At 33.9% G+C, this 20,340-nt stretch overlaps 1 protein-coding gene across 2 annotated transcripts; it reads right to left on the bottom strand.

Annotated features, from left to right (window-relative positions):
- Positions 1-10,828: 10,828 nt before the first annotated feature.
- On the bottom strand, positions 10,829-20,109 carry LOC130817833 (putative RNA polymerase II subunit B1 CTD phosphatase RPAP2 homolog). 2 transcript variants are annotated; one of them, XM_057683756.1, is made up of 8 exons: positions 19,932-20,109; positions 19,169-19,815; positions 18,793-19,062; positions 18,026-18,688; positions 17,753-17,934; positions 17,419-17,682; positions 16,695-16,853; positions 10,829-11,481 (listed from the first exon to the last, which is right to left on the bottom strand). In XM_057683756.1, the coding sequence occupies exons 2-8, from the start codon at positions 19,734-19,736 to the stop codon at positions 11,377-11,379; spliced, it is 2,211 nt and encodes a 736-aa protein (XP_057539739.1). In that variant the 5' UTR covers positions 19,737-19,815; positions 19,932-20,109; the 3' UTR covers positions 10,829-11,376. The 2 variants fall into 2 exon arrangements, with proteins under 2 accessions (XP_057539739.1, XP_057539738.1); XM_057683755.1 differs by having other exon boundaries at positions 19,169-20,094.
- Positions 20,110-20,340: the final 231 nt, after the last annotated feature.

Raw genomic sequence — 20,340 nt, 5'->3', positions numbered from 1 at the left:
GTGAACTTTGTACATCCAGGGTACAAAGACTTTTGAGAAGCCTCTGTCAACAAGTCAAAAACACAAGGACGTTTTCCTAACTCATCCTCGACTCCCTCCATCATCTCATCAACACGATCCACATCCTCATCGATATTCTCTTCATTTGTCTCATATCCATCAACATGATCTACTACATCCTCATTAACATCAGCCACATTATTGACGCCCTCAACAACACTTTTCTCTTTGTAAACTCCCTCCTCACCGTGCCAAATCCAAATATGATATTGAGGCCTAAACCCACATTGAAGTATGTGCTCCCTAAGGATATCAACACTATCTACGTTTGATATATTGCCACAAGTGACACATGGGCAATAAAAACCAACTCCCCCAGTCCTAACTTGATGTTCAACCGCAATACTACAAAATTCTAATACGCCATCAATAAATTCTGACTATTTAATGCTTCCATACATCCAAGAACAATTTTTTATCATCCTAATTAGTGTGATTAATTAATTCAAAACAAAATTATTACACAACTTTTAACATATATACTTATCCCATGAAACAAAATTAATGAAACTTGGCATGAAACAAAACTTATTAACCAAAATTAACCCTATTAAACCCTATATAACCTTTATATTATTTTAAGTATTGAAATTATGTATATTTTAATTACAAAACATACATAACCAAAAAAAAACCATTTTCTTTAACCAAATACACATAAATCAAAATAATTAAGAAACTAATAATATACAACTACATACATAAGTAAATTATTCATATTCAAATATACAACTACATACATTAGTAAATTATTCACATTCAATCTACCTAAAAATCCTAATTAATCAAAATTATTCACATTTAAATATACAATACATACATTGGTAAATAGATATGGTAATGTTGTTTTTAAATTTGATTATGCAACCTAAAATGAAAAAAAAAATCAAAATTAGTATAAAACAAACTAATTCCCCAAAAGATAATGAAATTTGAAGAACTTAAATTTAAGCTTGAAAAAATAATACCTTGATGAAGAACAAGAATAAGCCCTTTTTCGTGGGTTTTTGAAGAAAGCAACAATGGTGGATTTTTGAAGGAAGGAACGAAAATGGTGAGTTTATTTTGAAATGTTCGTGGGTTTTTCGTGTGGGTTTAAAGAACTTGAACAAGAAGAAGGAACTTGAAGAAGAAGAACGAACTTGAAGAATAAGACAGTAGTAGTGTGTGCGTGGGTTGAACAAGAAGACAGTATGCGAAATTGAAGAAGACAATGGCACTTGAAGAAGACAATGGAACTTGAAGAAGAACACAGTACGTAGTAGAGTGAAGAAGATGTTTTATGAAACAATAGCAGTCGTTTTCGAGTGTTTTATGAAAATTCTTCGTGTGGGTTTAAGGGTATAACGTTAAAAAGCGGGATTTTTTAATACTTATTTGCTGCGGGCTAAGAAGAACCGCAGCATATACAGTGAATCTTCAATTACTTGCTACGGGCAATGGGAAAACCGCAGCATATACCAACTTATTTGCTGGGGGCATTAGTGAAACCGCAGCATTTGATATATTTTTTTTTGTTTTTTTTTTTTTGCTATTTAATGCTGCGTCTAAATAAAAACGCAGCAAATGATACGCAGCAGATACGTTTTTTTCCACTAGTGTTAAACACAAAAACAAACTCATACACAACATATATTCAAAGGTTGAAGCTTGAATAACCCTAAAATACCATGAAGCTTGAAAAACTAAACGGGTTGAAGAAAGTATACCTTAGATTGTTTAAAAAGCCCTCATATTATATGCTTCTAAGAATTTCTTCATATACCTTCACATACCAATCTCCAAACAACAATGAATACTATTATCAAAAATCCTAAGTGAGATTCACATAACTAGCATACAAAAACTATCCCCTAAAACACCATGAAGCTTGAAAAACTAAAAAAACGAAGATGAACAACAAAAATTTTCGTGGGTTATGAAGAAGAAATTATACCTTAAAAAAACGAAGCCCTAAAACAATTGCATGGGTTTTGAAGAAGAAGAAGAAAAAGAGCAACAATTTTCGTGGGTTTTAAAGAAGTTAAAGGTTGAAGACGAAGAAGAGGAAGAACAACAAATTTCATGGGTTGAAGAAGGTTGAAGAAGATGAAGAGAAATGAGAAAATTTCGAAGTAAGGTGGGTTTTGAAAACAAATAATATATTTTCGTGGATTTTGAATCTGCTGTATGAATGAAGGGGGGATTTTAAAAAAAAATTCGGTATATGCTGCGGTTCTTTGAGAACCGCAGCATATATCCTATTTTTTTTGCCTAATTTTTGGCACTCTTCAATGTACAGCATCTAGCAGCTTCTGAACCTCCTCTTCAATGATTTTGTCTTTTTCTAAACCAAAGTTCCTCATTTTTTTCTTAAGTGGCTTAACCCCTTCATATACATTAAGTTTGTGTGTGACAATTTCTGAGTCAATGCCTGGCATGTCAGTTGCTGAATAAACAAAAGATCAGCATTCTGCCTCAAAATTTGAATCAGATGAAGACGAATCTAAGGGTTCAGAACTTTTCCGATTCTAATAGTTTTTTTAGTCCCTTCAATCAGGGATACTTCCTCTATCTCCTGATGGTCGATCTCCATCTGTGGGGTACTCTTCTTAACATTTTCATCCTTAGAAGGTCTGGGATCTATTTCAACAGATCCTGAATTCAGATGAAGATGCGACAATTTTATTTTTTTATTGGGCCTTTTTTCTTTTTCTATTGTTTGTTCTGGATCCTTTTCTTTTTCTTTTTCTTTTGTTGGCACAGTGCTTGCCTTATTTATCACGTTGCAAGACCTAGCCATCTTCTGATTTCCTCTAGTTCTTCCCACTCTACCATCTCGACCAACAAAGAGTAAGGTCTGATGATGGTTAGAGGGGATCCCAGTTATTGCCACTGTGAATTTTCTTCCCAGAATACAATTGTATTTGGTTGGAGCATCAATCACGTAAAATTCCTGGGGTACAATGATGGTAACCCCCTGTTTATCCGTTATTGCTACTGTCAGAGTTATTTTCCCTTTTGCCTGCACCGACTCCCTTGAGAATCCCACGATGGGAGTGGAAGACCTCTTCAAAGTTTTGTCTTCCAGATCCATCTAGTCCCAGCAAGATTTGTAGATGACGTTTACCTCAGCACCATTGTCTAGCAAAACTCTATGGAAAGACTGATCAACGATATCTACAACCATCACCAAAGGATATGAGTGGGGATATGATACCCCTCTGCAGTCTTCTTTAGTAAAGGTCATGTCTGGCATAGTTGGTGGCTCTTCCTTCTCCACGACCTCCGTCAACTCTAATTTTTGGGAGCAGTTGCAGCTCTTAGATGAGCTTTGGAATCTGTTATCCCAAATTTTTGGAATATGGTCAAATTTTCCTTTTTTTTCTTTTGTACAGGTTCTTCATCATTTCTAGTTTCTCTTCCTCTTCTAGATCCATTCCTAGCTTGTCTTTTTGCGGAATCCCTCCCTTTCTTGTACTGCTGGAAATAACCCCTTTGAATTAAATCTTCAATGTTATTCATTTAAGATTTAATGCTCTGTCTAGTGTCCTGGACATTCATGGAACTTGTAATAGGCTTTTGGGTTCTTTCCAGCCATCTTCCTCTAGATAGGGCGTTGTCATTTGGTGTCATCTTCATGTAGATTATAAATTTTAGCCCTGGACTCCTTCAACGGTATGTAATCAGTGTAATTATGGAGCTCTGACACTTCCAGATCCTCAGTTCTTACCAGCTTTTCCCCCTATCACTCCTTTCTGCTGGCTTTCTTGTCTTCTTAGAACTTTTACCCCTCTACTCCTGGTGCATGCTCCCTATAATAGCTTTAAAATCTTCAACATCTACATGAGATTGAGTGTACTCCCTGACTTCTTTCATTGTCTCCAGGTATGTCTACTGATTGCTAAATTTCTACGCTTCACTCTCAGGCCTTTCAGAGTTTAGGCCTTACCTGAAAGCGAAGGTCAATATATTTTCCTCAGAATTTAGCAGCTAAAGACTTTCTTTGTCAAACTTGGAGACATAGTTTTTCAAGGATTCATCCTTCCCCTGCCTGATACTCATCATCTTAATAGATTGCTTTCTTTTGGCAGTCCTTGATAAGAAAGGACTTTTAAACCTCTCTGCCAGCTCATCAAAACATGAAATTGAACCATCTAGGAGGCTTTGAACCCATTTTTGAGCAGTCCCTGTCAGAGTCAGGATGAAGTTCTTGCACCAAGTGGCATCAGTATGGCTATCTATGTCCATCTCATTGTTGAATGCTGCGAGATGGGCATTAGGACAGGTTTCTCCTTTGTAAGTTAGGTGAGCAGGGAGTTTTACTCTTTTTGCTGGTATTGCAGCAATCTCTAAAATAAAGGGAGTTTTTCTAGGAATGTACTTCTAGCCACATGCTATCTGCCACCTGAACCGATTCCCCTGCTCCTTCTCAAATCTTTAAGGAAGGCTGTGCAGCACCTATCCTCTTCCAAATTCCAAACTAGCTTGGATTTTTTCCCAGCCTACTTATCGCAGAAATTCTCTCTACTTTCTCTACCTTTCCTGATTCTCTTGTTGTTGCTTGAGAATTAGTTTTTAGATAGACCGTTTTTGTCCACCCTTTTTGTATATGTGTCCCTTGCTAGGACGAAATTCTAGGATTAGATGGGGTCCTGTACCAGGCATATTTCTTTCCTAGGTGGGATTCCCCATCATCCTCTACATTAACACTTTTATTTTTCTGAAAGCCCATTTGACTTGACTCTCTCACCACTTGTCTCTGACTAGAAAGAGGAATGTATGACTCATCAGCCTCTTCCTGTCTTTCTCTGAGGAAATCTGCTCTCCTCGAGATGGGGTAGCATCTTCCCTTCTAGTCTTGATGGCATTAGCCAACGCAATTGCCATCTGGACTAACGCATCTCCAGTTAATGTGAACTGAGGTTGTATTGCCCCAGTTCCTTGTTCTATCTCTGGTGTTACTTCTTGTGTCTCAGAAGTTGACACATTTTTTTGCTCTCTCTAAGAGCTTTGTGATTGCCTCAAGGATCGTCTTTCATCAACCCTTCTTTGTACCATTTCGTCCTTCTCAGTAGACCTTCTTCTTTGTGATCTGCTTCTAAGAGGTCTGCTTCTTCTGGATTGATTGGTTTTCTAGCATTGATTTTGAGAATGGCTCAGCATCTTCTCTTAGTGAAAAATTCTTAAGGTAACTTCTGGCTAAGAAAGAAAAACTTGTCCTCCTTCTAGCGCCATATTGTTCCTGTTTGCTTTCGTGGAACAATTAATTACAAACTTAATCCTCTGATTTAGGATTAATATGAAGATAATGTTGATGACGTGGAAGCCTGTCTTTGCGATCTTGCCAAGCTATGTAGTAAGATCACATAAGAAAATGTTTGTTCATGTAAAATGCAACAAGGGATTAGCAGGGCCCGAAATGTTTTTCCGGGAACCCATTCCGACGCCCAAGTCAGTATCTGTCTAATACAATTTGCCTAATAGGTCCTTCCAGGAGCACAGTGGCTACAAGGTAAATTACTACTTAGGACTTATATTGACGTGAGGTCATTATGAAGAAGAAGATTACTAGAAAATATTCCTAGTATCTGACGAATGTTCTATTGAGGATTCCTTCAAATAGTTGTAATTACTCTCTTGTATTTATGGTTGTGTTATTAATGTTCTTCTGAAAATCAACATGGGTCCTTGAAATGTAGTTGTATTCACCCTTTTGTAATAAATTACGTCGAGTTCTTTGTATCTCTCTCAATAGTAGATATTGCTTAATTATTATCAATAACTCTAGAGTTTAAATGTTGTTTTTTCTTTTGCTCTATTTATATGTGAAAGGGCTTATAATTCAGCAACTATATTTGGTCATTTATCATTTACTCAAGATATAATCTCAATGCTGATTTCTAACTTTAATTAGTTTATTATTATTATTATTATTATTATTATTATGAAAAGGTCTTACCTTTACCCCGGCCCATAGTCATTACTCATTTTCATCATTCAACATATAAAAATTTACTTTTTAAATATATTTTCAACAGTAATGTTTTTTTACATATTAAATTTAGTTTTGCAATTGTTGCATTAAGATGTAACACGTCAATGACTTACATTATAAATTTAATATCGACTTGATTGATTATATATTTTTTTAATATGATTATCAAAATAGTTAAGTTAATATATATATATATATATATATATATATATATATATATATATATATATATATATATATATATATATATATATATATATATATATATATATATATATATATATATATATATATATATATATATATTTATATATATATATATATATATATATATATATATATAAATTTAAAAATCCTGTATATTACACGGACATTACACTAATTAAAGATGAAATATTCACTTTTTTACTTTTTTGGGGGAGAGTTTGATTGTGGAATGAACAATTTCGTGTTTTTCTTAATTATCTCATAGGATTTCCTACATTTATATTTTTAATTTTTGCACACACTCTTTTAATTCTCACTCATGAACACATTTAACTTATTTTTGCATTCCATCCACATATTGTTTTCAACTTACACTTTTTACCTATTTTTACCAGTTATTCTTAATCATGTTACCTTTTATACTTGTAGCAAATAATACAGGTTGAAAACAAATTTAACAATTTGATATTTACCCAATCTTATAAATGGATCCGATTTAATCCAACATAAAATACATGTCCCAAAATCAATCTAATAATCCAAATTAGCTAGTAAATATATATTTTTTTTAGATAAACTGAATGGTACATTGGGAGTAGTTTTTTCATACCATGTAAAAACCACTTTAAATACGGCGACCAAGGCTAGTTTCCATGTATTCATAGACTCCTTTAACAAATATATTTAAGAATTACTCTTGATATTTTAGTATTTTTATTAAATTTCTCTTATTTTTATTTTTGAATGTGATATACCCTTTATTTTTAATTATAATCCATATATTTAACTTATGTTTTTTGTCACATTTAGTTAACTACTAAGGGCAATAATTTTCCTCACACCATACTACTTTCAATAGTAAACTCAAAGGAATATCAGAGTATTTATTCGTCTCATCCACACATTTCTTCTTTCTTTTCCATAAATATGGGTACTTATTTACTACTTTTATTCACTTTATTAATTTGTATCCCAATTTTACTTAGGAAAAAAAAGAGTTTGATGTCGTAACTCTAATCAATAGAAAAAGATTGAATCTAACAGAGACCACAGAAAAATAAAGAGGAGAAATTTTCAAAGGATGATTAGGAGCAAGAAAATATAAGAAAATTGTAGATAAAGATGGGAAGAAAAAAACAGAGGAGATCATGAAATCAAGGAAAATGACATTTTGTTGATTGAATAATAAATAATAAATAATAAATAATAAATAATAAAGAGCTGAAAAGAATGCAAGAAATACAAAGAGTTGTGTTGTCATGTCTGTGGGCCTTGCTATTTTCTAAATCTAAATTGATCAACAATTTCATGGTCCCACTCTTAATTTCTTTTCTCAAGCAGCTAATCTTGTCATTCACATTCTATCATTCTAATTACTAACTATGGTTCTCTTCTCGTTAACTCCTTGAAAATTAAATGGAATTGCTTAGAGTTCGTATAATAAATGATAAATTAATTGAAAATAAACAACTAAAATCTTATCTAGATGCTAAATACAAAATCACCCAAATCTAACATACGGTTATGCTCAAGCCGCAGCTGCTCCAAGGTATAGATAGATACGTGGCGATATAAAGGTCTAAAGAAATGTTGTCGCAACGACCTTGCTTCCGAATTCATGGATTCCTGTAGCGCTTGTCGGTTCCTAGCTTGCTGGTTTGTAATCTATGCGTGTGCCCTTTTGAACAGGGTATCAAATGAGCTATTACCGCTATCAAGGTAATACTTGAAAGACGAGTGTTGGCTTTCAACACTGCTGGTAATCTGGTTACCCATGTGTAAACGTTCATTCGTCCACGCACGCACAAATTTCTCTCTAAGTGGAATCCATGTTCCAGCCAAATACCGAACGACCTTTTTGTTCCTAACAGACCACGTAGTCACAATTGATTGCCATCTCTGTTCAAATTCGTCGATTGTAAAACTTTCAACCAAGGGGTTGCATTTACTTTTCCTAAATAACTTCCCTTGTTGATTTCTTTTCCCCCCACACAACTTGTCCACCATGTTCTCAACGTCGTTTGCAATATGCCAAATGCATAACAAATGCCGCACATCTACATTAAACACAACATTGAAAGCAATTAAGACATATTCAATAGATAGAACGACAATAATTAATCAACAAAACATTTTTACCTGGGAAGACGTCATGAATAGCTGCAGATAAACCTTCGTCTCGATCGGTTACAATGACGCTAGGAGTCTGAGCTGTGCCGAAAATATCTCTCAATCCCTGCAACACCGACGAATACGACACAGCCACCTCATCTCGTATCAAACAGAACGCAACCAAGAAGTTGTGATTGGTTGGCGTCATTCCGATCACTTCACACAGTGGCCACTTTTGTTTGTTTGTTTTATACGTTGTATCTATCAACACAACATACGGCCACGTACGTATCATTTGAATAGAGTTAGGATGTGCAACTAATAATCTGCTCAATTCCCCTTCGCTATCCAAGTCTGTCCAAACCACGTAATTAAGTTCTGTGGCCATATAAAGACGGTGTTGAAGGGGAGTCCTACTCTCCATCTCTTCTCTCCTTATTGATTGCCTAATATTATATATCTGATTCATACTAGTAAAAAAAACTAGTAAAATTTTCTCTAGTAGTTCATGATAAAGGTCGGTTGCATGCCGGTTGCACTAAGCTGTCGTATGTGCTCCCGAATATCTACATTGATCCTATTTGCCCTTACATGACCATCTTTGTACACTAAGAACGGGTGGTTATGTCTTCCTTTTTCACCAGAACACACCCTTACCATCCAAGGTCTTTCTCCTAGTTTACGACTACTTGCTACAATCAAAAATTTATACCCACAACTTCTACTTTTAGATACAGGTCGGCCAGCATTATCCAGATTATGTAAATCACCCCTAATATTACCATAGCGGTGACATCTTAAATATACACTAACTCTAGAACGTCCTACTTTTTGTTTATAAGAAGTACGTGTGAATTGAAAACCAATTGTTATTGCTATCGCATGGGCCCAACTATGTAATTCATCTAAGGAAACAAATCTCCTATCCATAACAAATCTACCGGTGTAATCTACGTTGTCTCCTAAGTTTTCAAAGTCCTGCAAATATGAAATATGAAACAAACCATATATTAGGTCATTAAAAATTATAAATTAAAAACAAACATTAATAATAAAAACATTCAGTAATAAATAAAAATTATAAATTACTTTAATAATTAATACTAAAATATAAGTAATACAAATTAATATTAACTAAAAATTATAATTTACTTAAATAATTAATATTAAAATAATAACAATACAAAAAATATAATAAAATAATTGTAATAATAATAAAACAGATTAATATTAAATAATAAGAAAATAATAATAATAACATATAATTATAAATTATTTAAATAAATAATAACAAAATAATAGTAATGTTAATAATATAAAATTACTTACATTAAAAATAATAATAATAATAATAGTAATAATAATAATAATAATAATAATAATAATAATAATAATAATAATAATAATAATAATAATAATAATAATACTAAAAATAATAATAATAATAATAATAATAATAATAATAATAATAATAATAATAATAATAATAATAATAATAATAACAATAATAAAAAATACAAATAATATTATTAATAATAATCATATTATAATAATATTAATGATAATATTAATAATAATAATTTAAATAATAATGTAAATTAAATTAAAAAATAAATAAATAAATAAATAAGTAAACCAGTCGCTCAAAACGTGCGACTGAACCGTGTTCTACTCGCCCAGTTTTTGCGACTTTCTATTTTTTTTAAAAAAAAATTTCACCGATTCAAATCAACTAAAGTACGTACCAGATCCGATTCATAGTCGCTTTCGTTAACCATAGTTAATCGTATATTAAATGGAATTGCTTAGAGTTCGTATAATAAATGATAAATTAATTGAAAATAAACAACTAAAATCTTATCTGGATGCTAAATTTATGTCGTCCTAACATTTTTATTATTCTTACTCTTAGACAATATATGAAGATTTACTTTAACGTTAAAAATAAAAAAAATTAAAAAACTACTAATAATTATAAATTCATTTCAATTTGGAGACCGTTCAAACTCATACAATTATACTCCTACTATTAATTCAAGCTCAGGTGATCAAATTCAACATTCACCTAATTCAAGCCAACATAAGCTAAACCCCAATGGAGTCTAATACGTTGTTTGGATTTGCGATTTGATCAACTCCACTCCTAAATTCAACTGTGTTTAATATGACTTTTAGATTCGCTTTTTAGTTTTTAATTTTTTAGTTGCTCAATAATCCAAAAAAAAGTGTTTATTATTTATTAATTGCTTTTCAGTCAGCTGAAAAATAAACTTTTAAGCAAAATGAAAAAATTAACGTTGAATTTTAAACTTATTAACTTTTTTTCTTTCTAATAAACAACCAAAAATCAATATATAATTTACAAAATATCATTTTAAACAAATGACTTATTCAACTAACTTAAAAGCCAATAAAAAATCTAACATTTCTAACTGATCAAACTAAAAAGCCAATAACCAAAGACAACAACCATTTGTCAAACAGTTGATTTAGGATTATTATTCAAGCTGAATACAAACACTCTCCCTTCATAAAAATTGCTACATATTCAATTTTAGTCCATATTATAAAATTTATTACATATTCAACTAACTTATATTTTCTCTCAAATTTTCATTACACATTTTATGAAAATATTTCCAAAGGAGAGCAGTAGTAGCACTTGATAAGTAAAGCAGTCCGAAGTAGACTTCAAATTTGGTCAGGAGAAAGATCACATGTTGGAAGAGCATCTGCTCTACTGTTGCAGTTCCAGAAGAGACAAAATACTGCTCAATTTTAACAAACTGTTTATACTGGCACAAAATTTCATTGTTGTTCACAACTATAGCCAAATCTGGATCACCAAGTATTCCATTCTCTTTTTTGGGTTTCATTCCTTTTTTCCTTTATAAACAGTTTTTTTTCTTTTTTTTTGTTGCCACGAAAAGAACACGCGCAGCACAAGCAAAGAGCGACATGCCAGCAGTAACAATCAGAGCAGCAGCGGTCTGCAAGTAGAGATATGAGAAATCAAAATATCATCCACCGCTCTGCATAGAAAATTGAGGAACACGACCCAGAGGAATCGTAAGATCTTTCATGATCTCGTATTCTTCAGCACTAATCTGAGCACCATTCAAGATCTACAGGCAACACATCCAGAAGCACCCAAGTTATTTATGTGCGTTAATTACAAATTGCAACTAATGAGATAGCTAACATTTTCTGAAGAATTTATAATAAATCCACAAGCTGAGAATTACTTGATAAACACAGCCTTATAATGATTTTAAAACAAGTCCACAACACCAACTAAACATGTATGACCATTATGTCACGAATTATCCAATGAAAATGATGCAGGCATATACAAAATGAGACGAGCACAACAGAGCAACAAAATGCAAATATAAGAACCTGACACTTTAGTGCATTTACTTGAGACTCTACAGTTAGATAATGCTTTGCATCTTTGTGGATGAAGCACACCTTCTAAACATAAGATAAGAACTGCTAGGAACGGTAAATATACAACCAATGAAATATAATTTCACCTAACAATTTAATATTACATAAAATGCAGAGAAAAAAGTTCAAGCATTAGACCAAAGAAGGATGATACTCCAGTTTACAAATCTTGCAACATGTGAACATCCGATAAATTGGTCAAAGTTTGCAAGCACGCAAAATTGGAGGAAATATTTTACGACTTCATGATGAAATCCCTTTAAACACTAAAGAACTTCTAGGTAGCTGTAATTTCAGTGAAAAAATCTTTATACACATGACCTTTTTTCAGACTCCACACAGCAATTAAAATCTTCAATACGGTATACTTCAAAAGAAGTCATTCGTATGTTATTAGTTTATACCTCTACTGTTAAAGTCCAAAATTATTTTGCAACAAATAGTTACTTACGATTTTATCCAGAAAGAGGTACACCATAAAATTAATAGCATGCAAACACCTAACTGCAAGTTGCACTAGACACAATTGCTTACTAATTTGCATCCCTTTTGAGCTTGCTTTCAGCTTTATTCTATAACTTGTAGTTGTAGGTATTCATAAACTACATGTTAATGTATTCATGCAAACTTCTCCACTTATTTGAAACTTCAATTTATTCGGTTTTCGGCTAAATTTAGTAAAGAGAGCGTTAGTATATGGTCATTTATCTGTTGCTGTTACTCAAGCCTTCCATGCTTTACCTTTGTGTCTCACATGCTCCCTAACCAATGCATTCAGTGTTCCTAATCATAGTGAACCAACCATTGTACTCCAATGGTAAACTTACCTGTAGCTAAGAGTCTAAGACAATAGTTTCAACTTTCAAGTATCTCAGTAACCTTAGCATTATTTTATCTCACATGTAATTGTCATCCCATGACAAAAAGGTCATAAGCATATCAGCATTCAAATGTCAAAATACTGTTTTTGTTATATAAGATGACATCAGTTATCTCAGCTTACATGCTTCAAATCAAAATGAGATACCCAATAAATTAATTTCTAAAATAAAAAAGCATCTCAATTTAAGTCATTTTCTACCCAAACTCTGTACCAACCAGTGAAACAAACACTTGATACCGATACAAAAGTTCTAATTTGTTGAAGGTTTAATAGCAATGGTAAAGGCTTGAAGGCTATTATTTTAAAATTCTAGCAGCTACTCCAATAAATTAAGACAAAACTTTGAATGGAGAAAAGAGAGTTCAGCTGCTACAAGGGATCCCCTTACTTTGGATAGGTCTACTTTTACACAGAATCCTCTCCCTGTATCTTCCCTCCCTAGTTTTTTCTGCAACAAAAGGACCCCTTATCAAGTTGCTATATTAGCCACCTCCTTTCCTAGCTACCAACTGGCAATTCATACATAAGGTGACCATTCACCTTAACACTACTATTACTCATCGGTTCATGCATTAATTCATAGAACTCGGATTTGCAATGATAAACCTTATATCTGGAAATTGTTTAACCTCTCTCCGAGTTTCATATAAGCAAAAAACAGTGCATTTTTTTATTCTTTTTCTCTTGTCTAAACCGTTGATTTAGTGTTTTGTATGTGAAACCTTGTACAAGTGCCAACTAAATGCATTCAATGTGAGTCAATATCGGTATACCGAGGAATTACCACAGGCGGGTAGCATAACCCCGTAGTGTAAAATTGCGGTAACACTCGCGATCGAGGTAGCGGAATGGTAATGCGGTAACGAGAGTAATGCGGTTACTGTAACACCTATATAATGGTGGAAACCATAAGATATCCAACGATACGGCCAAAAATGTACTTTCTTTTACCTATTTGCAACACGGGAAATATCGGTTCTTTATTTTTAAATCCTTTACATCACGGCCAGTGCGATGCAATGTAGCCTTGTTCTAAACTATGACATAACCTCAACCATGGGGATATTTACACGCAAAATTCTCTCTTTTCGATCAAAATAATTTGCCTGTTGATAAAAACAAATATGTAACATAGTGCAATTAAAATTTTGTCCTTCGTTGTTCAAATTACTTATTTATACCTCCACTATTATCAAAGTGGTCGACAACGCTTTAACCATGCATCAATAAATGGTATACAATAATTATATGCAATTAATTTTGTCTCATTAGTAGGGAATATATTCACTTGACTTGTTTGACCAACTAACACAATATCTTTTTATTGATTCTCTTTATGAGCTAATATCGTTTTCTAGTTATGGGGTCGGCTGAGAGAAGGGAGAGGACTACCTGAGAATTGAACCCGAAACCTTACCTGAAAACCGGTACTGGACATTAGCTATTAATATGAAAATGACCATGTTTTAACACTTATGAATGAAAACATTGGCCACAAAGCAGTATCCAACTTCTCTATCATGTACATACACAAATTGGTTTGACACTGTCTCTCTTCATTTTAATCTCACCCACATCCTCTTTATCTTTACAAGCTAATTCTAAACTGCCTACATTAACCATAGCCAGAAAATTTTCATCCCTCTCATTCTTTCCCAATTCAGATTTATAATATTTATATCATAGAGATTAGAGGATGCTTATTTGTTGAGCATGATAACAGTGTCCCTATTGATAGTCTTTTTTAATATAAAAAAAAATTTAGCATTGAAGTTGAGCATGAAAATTTCCATCTTTCTCAAGTTTTCTCTCTTATACAGTACAGGGTTCATATGCCACTGCTAAACTCTCGAAAACTCGTGGAAAAGTTCATCCAAGCGAACAAGTGGTTGATTGTATTCGTACTCCGTCCAAAACTAATATAAGTTCATAATTAAAGACACATTAACGTTCATCTCCTAGAACCATTGAAAAGTTTATTGATAAGGGTGGTCTAAAAGGGCTGGAAAGTTATAGTTGCCAATTCCTAAACATAATTTAAGGCTCTTACCTGGGAAGGATATATTGAGATGGTTATGGATGCACTTGGACACCCATTCAAAAATACCCCACCTGTTTTAAATTAAGCCCTTTCCGCCTGAATCAAGCCCATTGTGCAGGCGTAGCTATGACTACCTCAATAAGCGAAAAGCCAAACAAAAGTAACCCATGGGAAATTAAAAAATAAGGCTTACAACTTTTTTCACTAGTACTTTCAGTATCCCAGTAAATCTGCCAATTATTATTTCCAATTACACCTTCGTACTTATCAATATTCAAGTATAAAAAAAAAAAAAAAAAAAAAAAAAAAAAAAAAAAAACTCTTACTCATACCTCAATAATTTTTTACCAGTTGTAAACACCTCAACCAAAATTTTCCAAATTATTATTTATCGATACACAATCGAAAAAAAAAAAACTTACTCATACCGCAAAACTTTTTTTACCGGATGTGAACATCTCAACCAAAGTTTTCCCAATTATTATTTATTATCACCTACCCGCACAACAATGCCAATTACAATGCCAAAGCCCGACTCCCCACTACATTAACACCTATCCAATAAAAAATATAATGTAAGTGCAGCTCAAAACCATATCCTTCAAAAACTGAACAATCAACCATTGGTTTTTATCCGTAATATAAAAAGCTCAAAATACTGGTGCAAAAGATGTGAAATAAATACTAGTTTGTACCAGACTTGAAGGCTTGATAACTTTAGTAATTTGTACACTGATAGATAGAAGTAATAGAGATAGAGACAGCAGGGAGCCAAGGAAAAGATGTAACATGACCTCTGAAGAGGATTCGTGATAACTTCACAGGGAAAGAAGGGTTACTTATTAGGCTAAATAAGTTCAATCAGGGGTAAAGGAGAAACAAGTCATATTCTCAGTAGGATAAGGAAAAATCTCAAGATAATGCTACAATTGGCCAATTAACATAGTAAAACTTTCTACTAATTGTCTACATGAGAAGTATGAACAAGAAAACAGCTAGAGGTGAGAACTGGCCAAATGCCAATCAATTCAAGTTGGGGAATTTCAGGCCAATTATTTGCAGAATAAAGTAATTTTAATATTGGATTGGAAATTTTTATCATGTTTAGGGTCAAAATTTTTGCTTATTTACATGAGATGACTATCAATGGAATATGAATATAAAACTGACAAATGAGATGTAAAAGATTAATCCTATAAAATTTATTTAAGCGGTAAATGTAAAAGAGGAAAAGGCTTTGATTGTAAGAGGTTTTTTCTTTTTTTTTTTTTTTTGTGTCTGTGGGGTACCGAGAGGGGGGTGGTTTTAAAAAAATTCCAACAATATTCCAAATCAACAAACATCAATGGTAAATGTGTTGAACCAAAAAGTTAACCATATTGGCGCTCTGGTGGGCCCAATATTACGCAGGTTGTTGAATGTGCTGAATTTCACGCAATTTATATTCAAAACCCAGAATTTACAGGTCCATTTTATGTCTGCACCATTAAAAATATATAGCTATTTGTTGCAGAACATCACTAAGACATGTAGGTCATCTTCAATAGAGGATTCCAATATGCCATATCAAATAACAAGCCTACCTACCTCCAACCTAGGGCAGCTTAATGTAAAGAAGATAAACCGTTCTAAACAATCACTAAGGAAACTAACACATTAAACCCGTGACCGGAAAGCCAATCGATTTATCTAATACTCTCTATTATCCTGTATCTTTATTAGTAGTACATAAGAGCCAAAGCAAGAGACAGCAAAGGGAAAGGATAGGAAACACCACAAAACAAGGGGAGTAATTAACTCATAAAAATTTGGGGGCAACATATGGAGACATTTGTTTCAGTTGAATTTTAAAGTTGTTGGGAAGAGGAAGAAATCGTATCCATTCCACTCCAATTAGTTTCTGAGTTGCGGAAGGAACCAAAAATTAGGGGACATGAATACAAATCAATAGGAAAAAACCATACCTTTGGAATTAGAATTCTCCTATTTGTTAAGTGGGCGGTTAGTCCAGGAATTCTACAGACTGAAAGAGCATTAATGAACAAAAGAACAATCACTTGCCATTGCTTCATTCTAAATGGAGGAAGTGCATCCATAAAAGACATGGTGTCCAGCAAGCAGGACTGCATACAAAGAAAAATCTCAGTGTAACAACAGTTTTGAAGATTCAGCAACAAAAATAACAATTGCTTGAATTGTACACTTCCATTCAAAAACGATGAGGGAAAGAAAAATGAGATAAAAGAGCATATTGACAGACAGTCAGACACATTTTGAACAACCAAACAAAACATATAGAGCGTAGAGGACAGAGGACAACACAAAATAGAGAAGCTTTAACAGAAGTTGACATAAAAAGAACCAAAGGCCAAACATGAAAAGCTACAGAAGTTCTCTGCACACAGATATAGTTGCAGACACAGATTGCAGAAAAGTTTATAACTTCTGCAACTGTCAAGAAAAATTAGCGTTTAGCAAGCTGCAATACATGCTTTAAGCCTATACACAAACAGGTAATCACCAGGCGGCAAAGTAAGAGAAGTCTTCTTAGCAATTAGATCCACAAATTCCTTCACTAACTAGCAAGAAACATTGCAAAATGTTACACAAACAATTGACATATGCCATTTTAAATTTACGCTAAAAAAAACCAAATAAGCACTCTAACATATATTTAGAGTACACTACCAGTTCATGTTCTATAGAGGATACTGGAGTTGGCAGATTAAGATCAGTAATCAGTCCAGGCAATGCTCTGCCAAGACAACCAGCAAGTGTACGCTTGATTTCTGGAGAACGACCATCAGGAAGGACTACTTTGCCGGGATATTCTCTTCCATTAACAAATATATACTCTTCATGGAAACTTTCGTCTTTTCCATAGATATAGGCCACTGAGTAGGATGTAAGCCAAGAAAGGAGTGCATTCCACATCAAGGCAAACGGTGATAACTGAAAAAGATTAAAATAATGGTCACTGAGTCGTATAAAGATGTTTGCTTAAGTACAAAATTAAACTAACCGTCAAGCTAAATCCTTCTGGAGGACATTCAAACCATGAACTATCATTGTCAAAGATGTCAGAACTTAAGTCGCCAGGCTTCTTGGGCCACTTTTCTGGAGCTAGATCCTCCACTACATCATCTTTAGCAGAACATTCCCCTTCATCTGCTTGTGGTAGCACCATGATACCAGCCTCAGAAACTGAGGTCAAATAACATAAGACAAATAAGCACCAACACACAAACAATATATCAAATAAAAAGCCACACAAAATGTAGATCCATAATTATACCAGCATCATAAGCATCCGACTGTCCTGATGCAACGGCTTCTGCAGCCTGGATCAACGCCATTGCACAAGCTTCTGCTGAGGCAAATCGTTGTAAATCATCATCCCCTGCAGCATCTTTGCTTCTTGATGTACTCGGACCTTCTTTTGTATTTTCAAAATCTTTAAACTCACAGAGATTTCCACCAGCATTACCATATGGTTTTTCATCAGCCCAAGTTACAGATCGTGCAGCTTTCCTTGCCCCAGAAGTCCTAAGAGAAGATTTTCCTTTCAACTGAACAGAGGGAACAAGTTTGACAGTATGCGACTCATCTTTTTCATGCTTGCTACTTGAACTGGCATCATTATAGCTACGGTGCAGAGGAACTTTAGATAAGCTATTAATCTGATCTGCACTATTTCCAATTCTTGTGTCCGTTGATTTTTCAGGACCATTCTGCGAATAACATACTGGTTCCACTGAACAATTAAGCTGCCTCTTTGCATCAACAAGATCCAGTTTTTCTGAAAATTCTTGAGATATTTGATTTGGATCAACGACCTGAATGGAAGGCAATTTGGAAACACTATATTCATCTTGGGTAATTATAGTGCTCATAAAGTCTGCATGGCCAAAAAACGAATCGCTGCCCTTCTTTGAAGAACATTTCTTTCTGTTAGAGCCTGTATTGTATTCAAGCTCAACTTAGTCCAAACAAATTTGAGGGGTAAAAATTAGGTATTCATGGATAATGCATGCAAGAAAGCTAAGTATGCATAATCTCTACCTTTTTTGGGTTGAGAATGCACAGAATTGGAACCAGCTTCTGACTTCTTGTGAGCAGTTAATTTATCATTAGGTATGATAACACTCCTGAAGTTTTTGTCACTGAGAAATGGTTCAGTCGCTTCCGAATTGAGCTGAGAGCTCTTGTCAAGTTCCGAAACCTTCGTGGATCTAGTAGTATCTTCACTGGACATGACAGTAACCTTAAAGTCAATCTCGTTTGGAACTGAATCAGTTTGCACATTCGGCTTGGCATTCTCTGGTTCAAATCCTGTAAAAATGTGCAGCCATAAATTGAATACGTCCAGCAACAATACAATTCAACAATCGAAATTATTTATCTACGAAGAAAATCTTAATTCACGATTTCATCTCACCTTTGATGGAAGAATTCGATAATGACTTGGATTGACAATCTCTTTGAGGAACATACCCTTCAATAGAATTTGAAGGACCAATCCACTCTTCAATCGAAACCACTCCTCCTCTTATCTCATCATTCTCCTTAATAATCAATTTCAACAACCCTAATTCCTCACTCTCGGCTTCATCTTCTTTTCCTAAACACACATTCTCAAACAAACCCAATACCTCTTTAATCTTCCCCGGGGTAAGAGCCAAGCATCTCTCCTCATTCAAACTCCCAGCAAACGCCTTACTGTTGATCAAACAACTAGTACAACAATACGAATATGTCTCATGAAGATCATAAACCTTATGCTCTTTAATTGAAATCCGGTACTGCCCTTTTCTAGGGTGTTTTGGCAACAAATTGGGGCACAGCGGATAACCACAAAGGTTTGCAATCGAACGTTCAGTAACTACATCAATATAATCACTCCTAGACATAAGAGAACCCGCGGCAAAAAGCATAGTATCATCTTCAATACCATCAAGAAGTGCAAGCTGTAGCTTGTGCACTGCTTGTGACGTATTATTCTCCATTAAAACAAAAATATAGGGATTTTGCAAGTATTATTTTGCACGCTTCACGTTGAATCAAAATTGAAACCAAATCAAAAACCTAACAGTCCCAAGCATTGGAAATATTGAATCAGCGATTTAATACTAACAGATAAAGTAAACAATCCTTAGAAAGAAATGGATATTGTTGCAATAAAAATTAGTATCATTTCGTACCGCTTGAAGAGGTTATTGGGAGAAACTGTTCTTTTCAACGCAGACACCAAAATCCGATAGTTTCCTAAAACGCAATTTTTTTAGTACCTACAAGAAATTATAATGGGAATTTAGTTAGCGTTTATTCTGGTGGATTTGTACTAATTAATAATGAGAAGTAGCATCTTTATTATACAAGAGATTAGGATTAAAAAGAAGAAACAAAATATTAATCTAATCTAAATAATTGAAGAAATCAAGTAGATCATCAATCGAAGTCCATGGCAAAGGACAAGTGGAAGTTCTAGGGATAGCCACGGGGCGGGTTACCAGGAATCGAACTGGTCTCGAACCGCTTGGAATCGGATCCGGAACCGGAACCGTTCACGACAGGTTCCGAACCGGCCCGAACCACGGAACCGTGAAACCG

This window comes from Amaranthus tricolor, chromosome 7 (genome assembly GCF_026212465.1).
Source record: "Amaranthus tricolor cultivar Red isolate AtriRed21 chromosome 7, ASM2621246v1, whole genome shotgun sequence".
Classification (NCBI taxonomy): Eukaryota; Viridiplantae; Streptophyta; class Magnoliopsida; order Caryophyllales; family Amaranthaceae; genus Amaranthus; species Amaranthus tricolor.
Note: the sequence above shows the minus strand (reverse complement) of the source record. Positions and strands in the feature narration are given on the sequence as shown.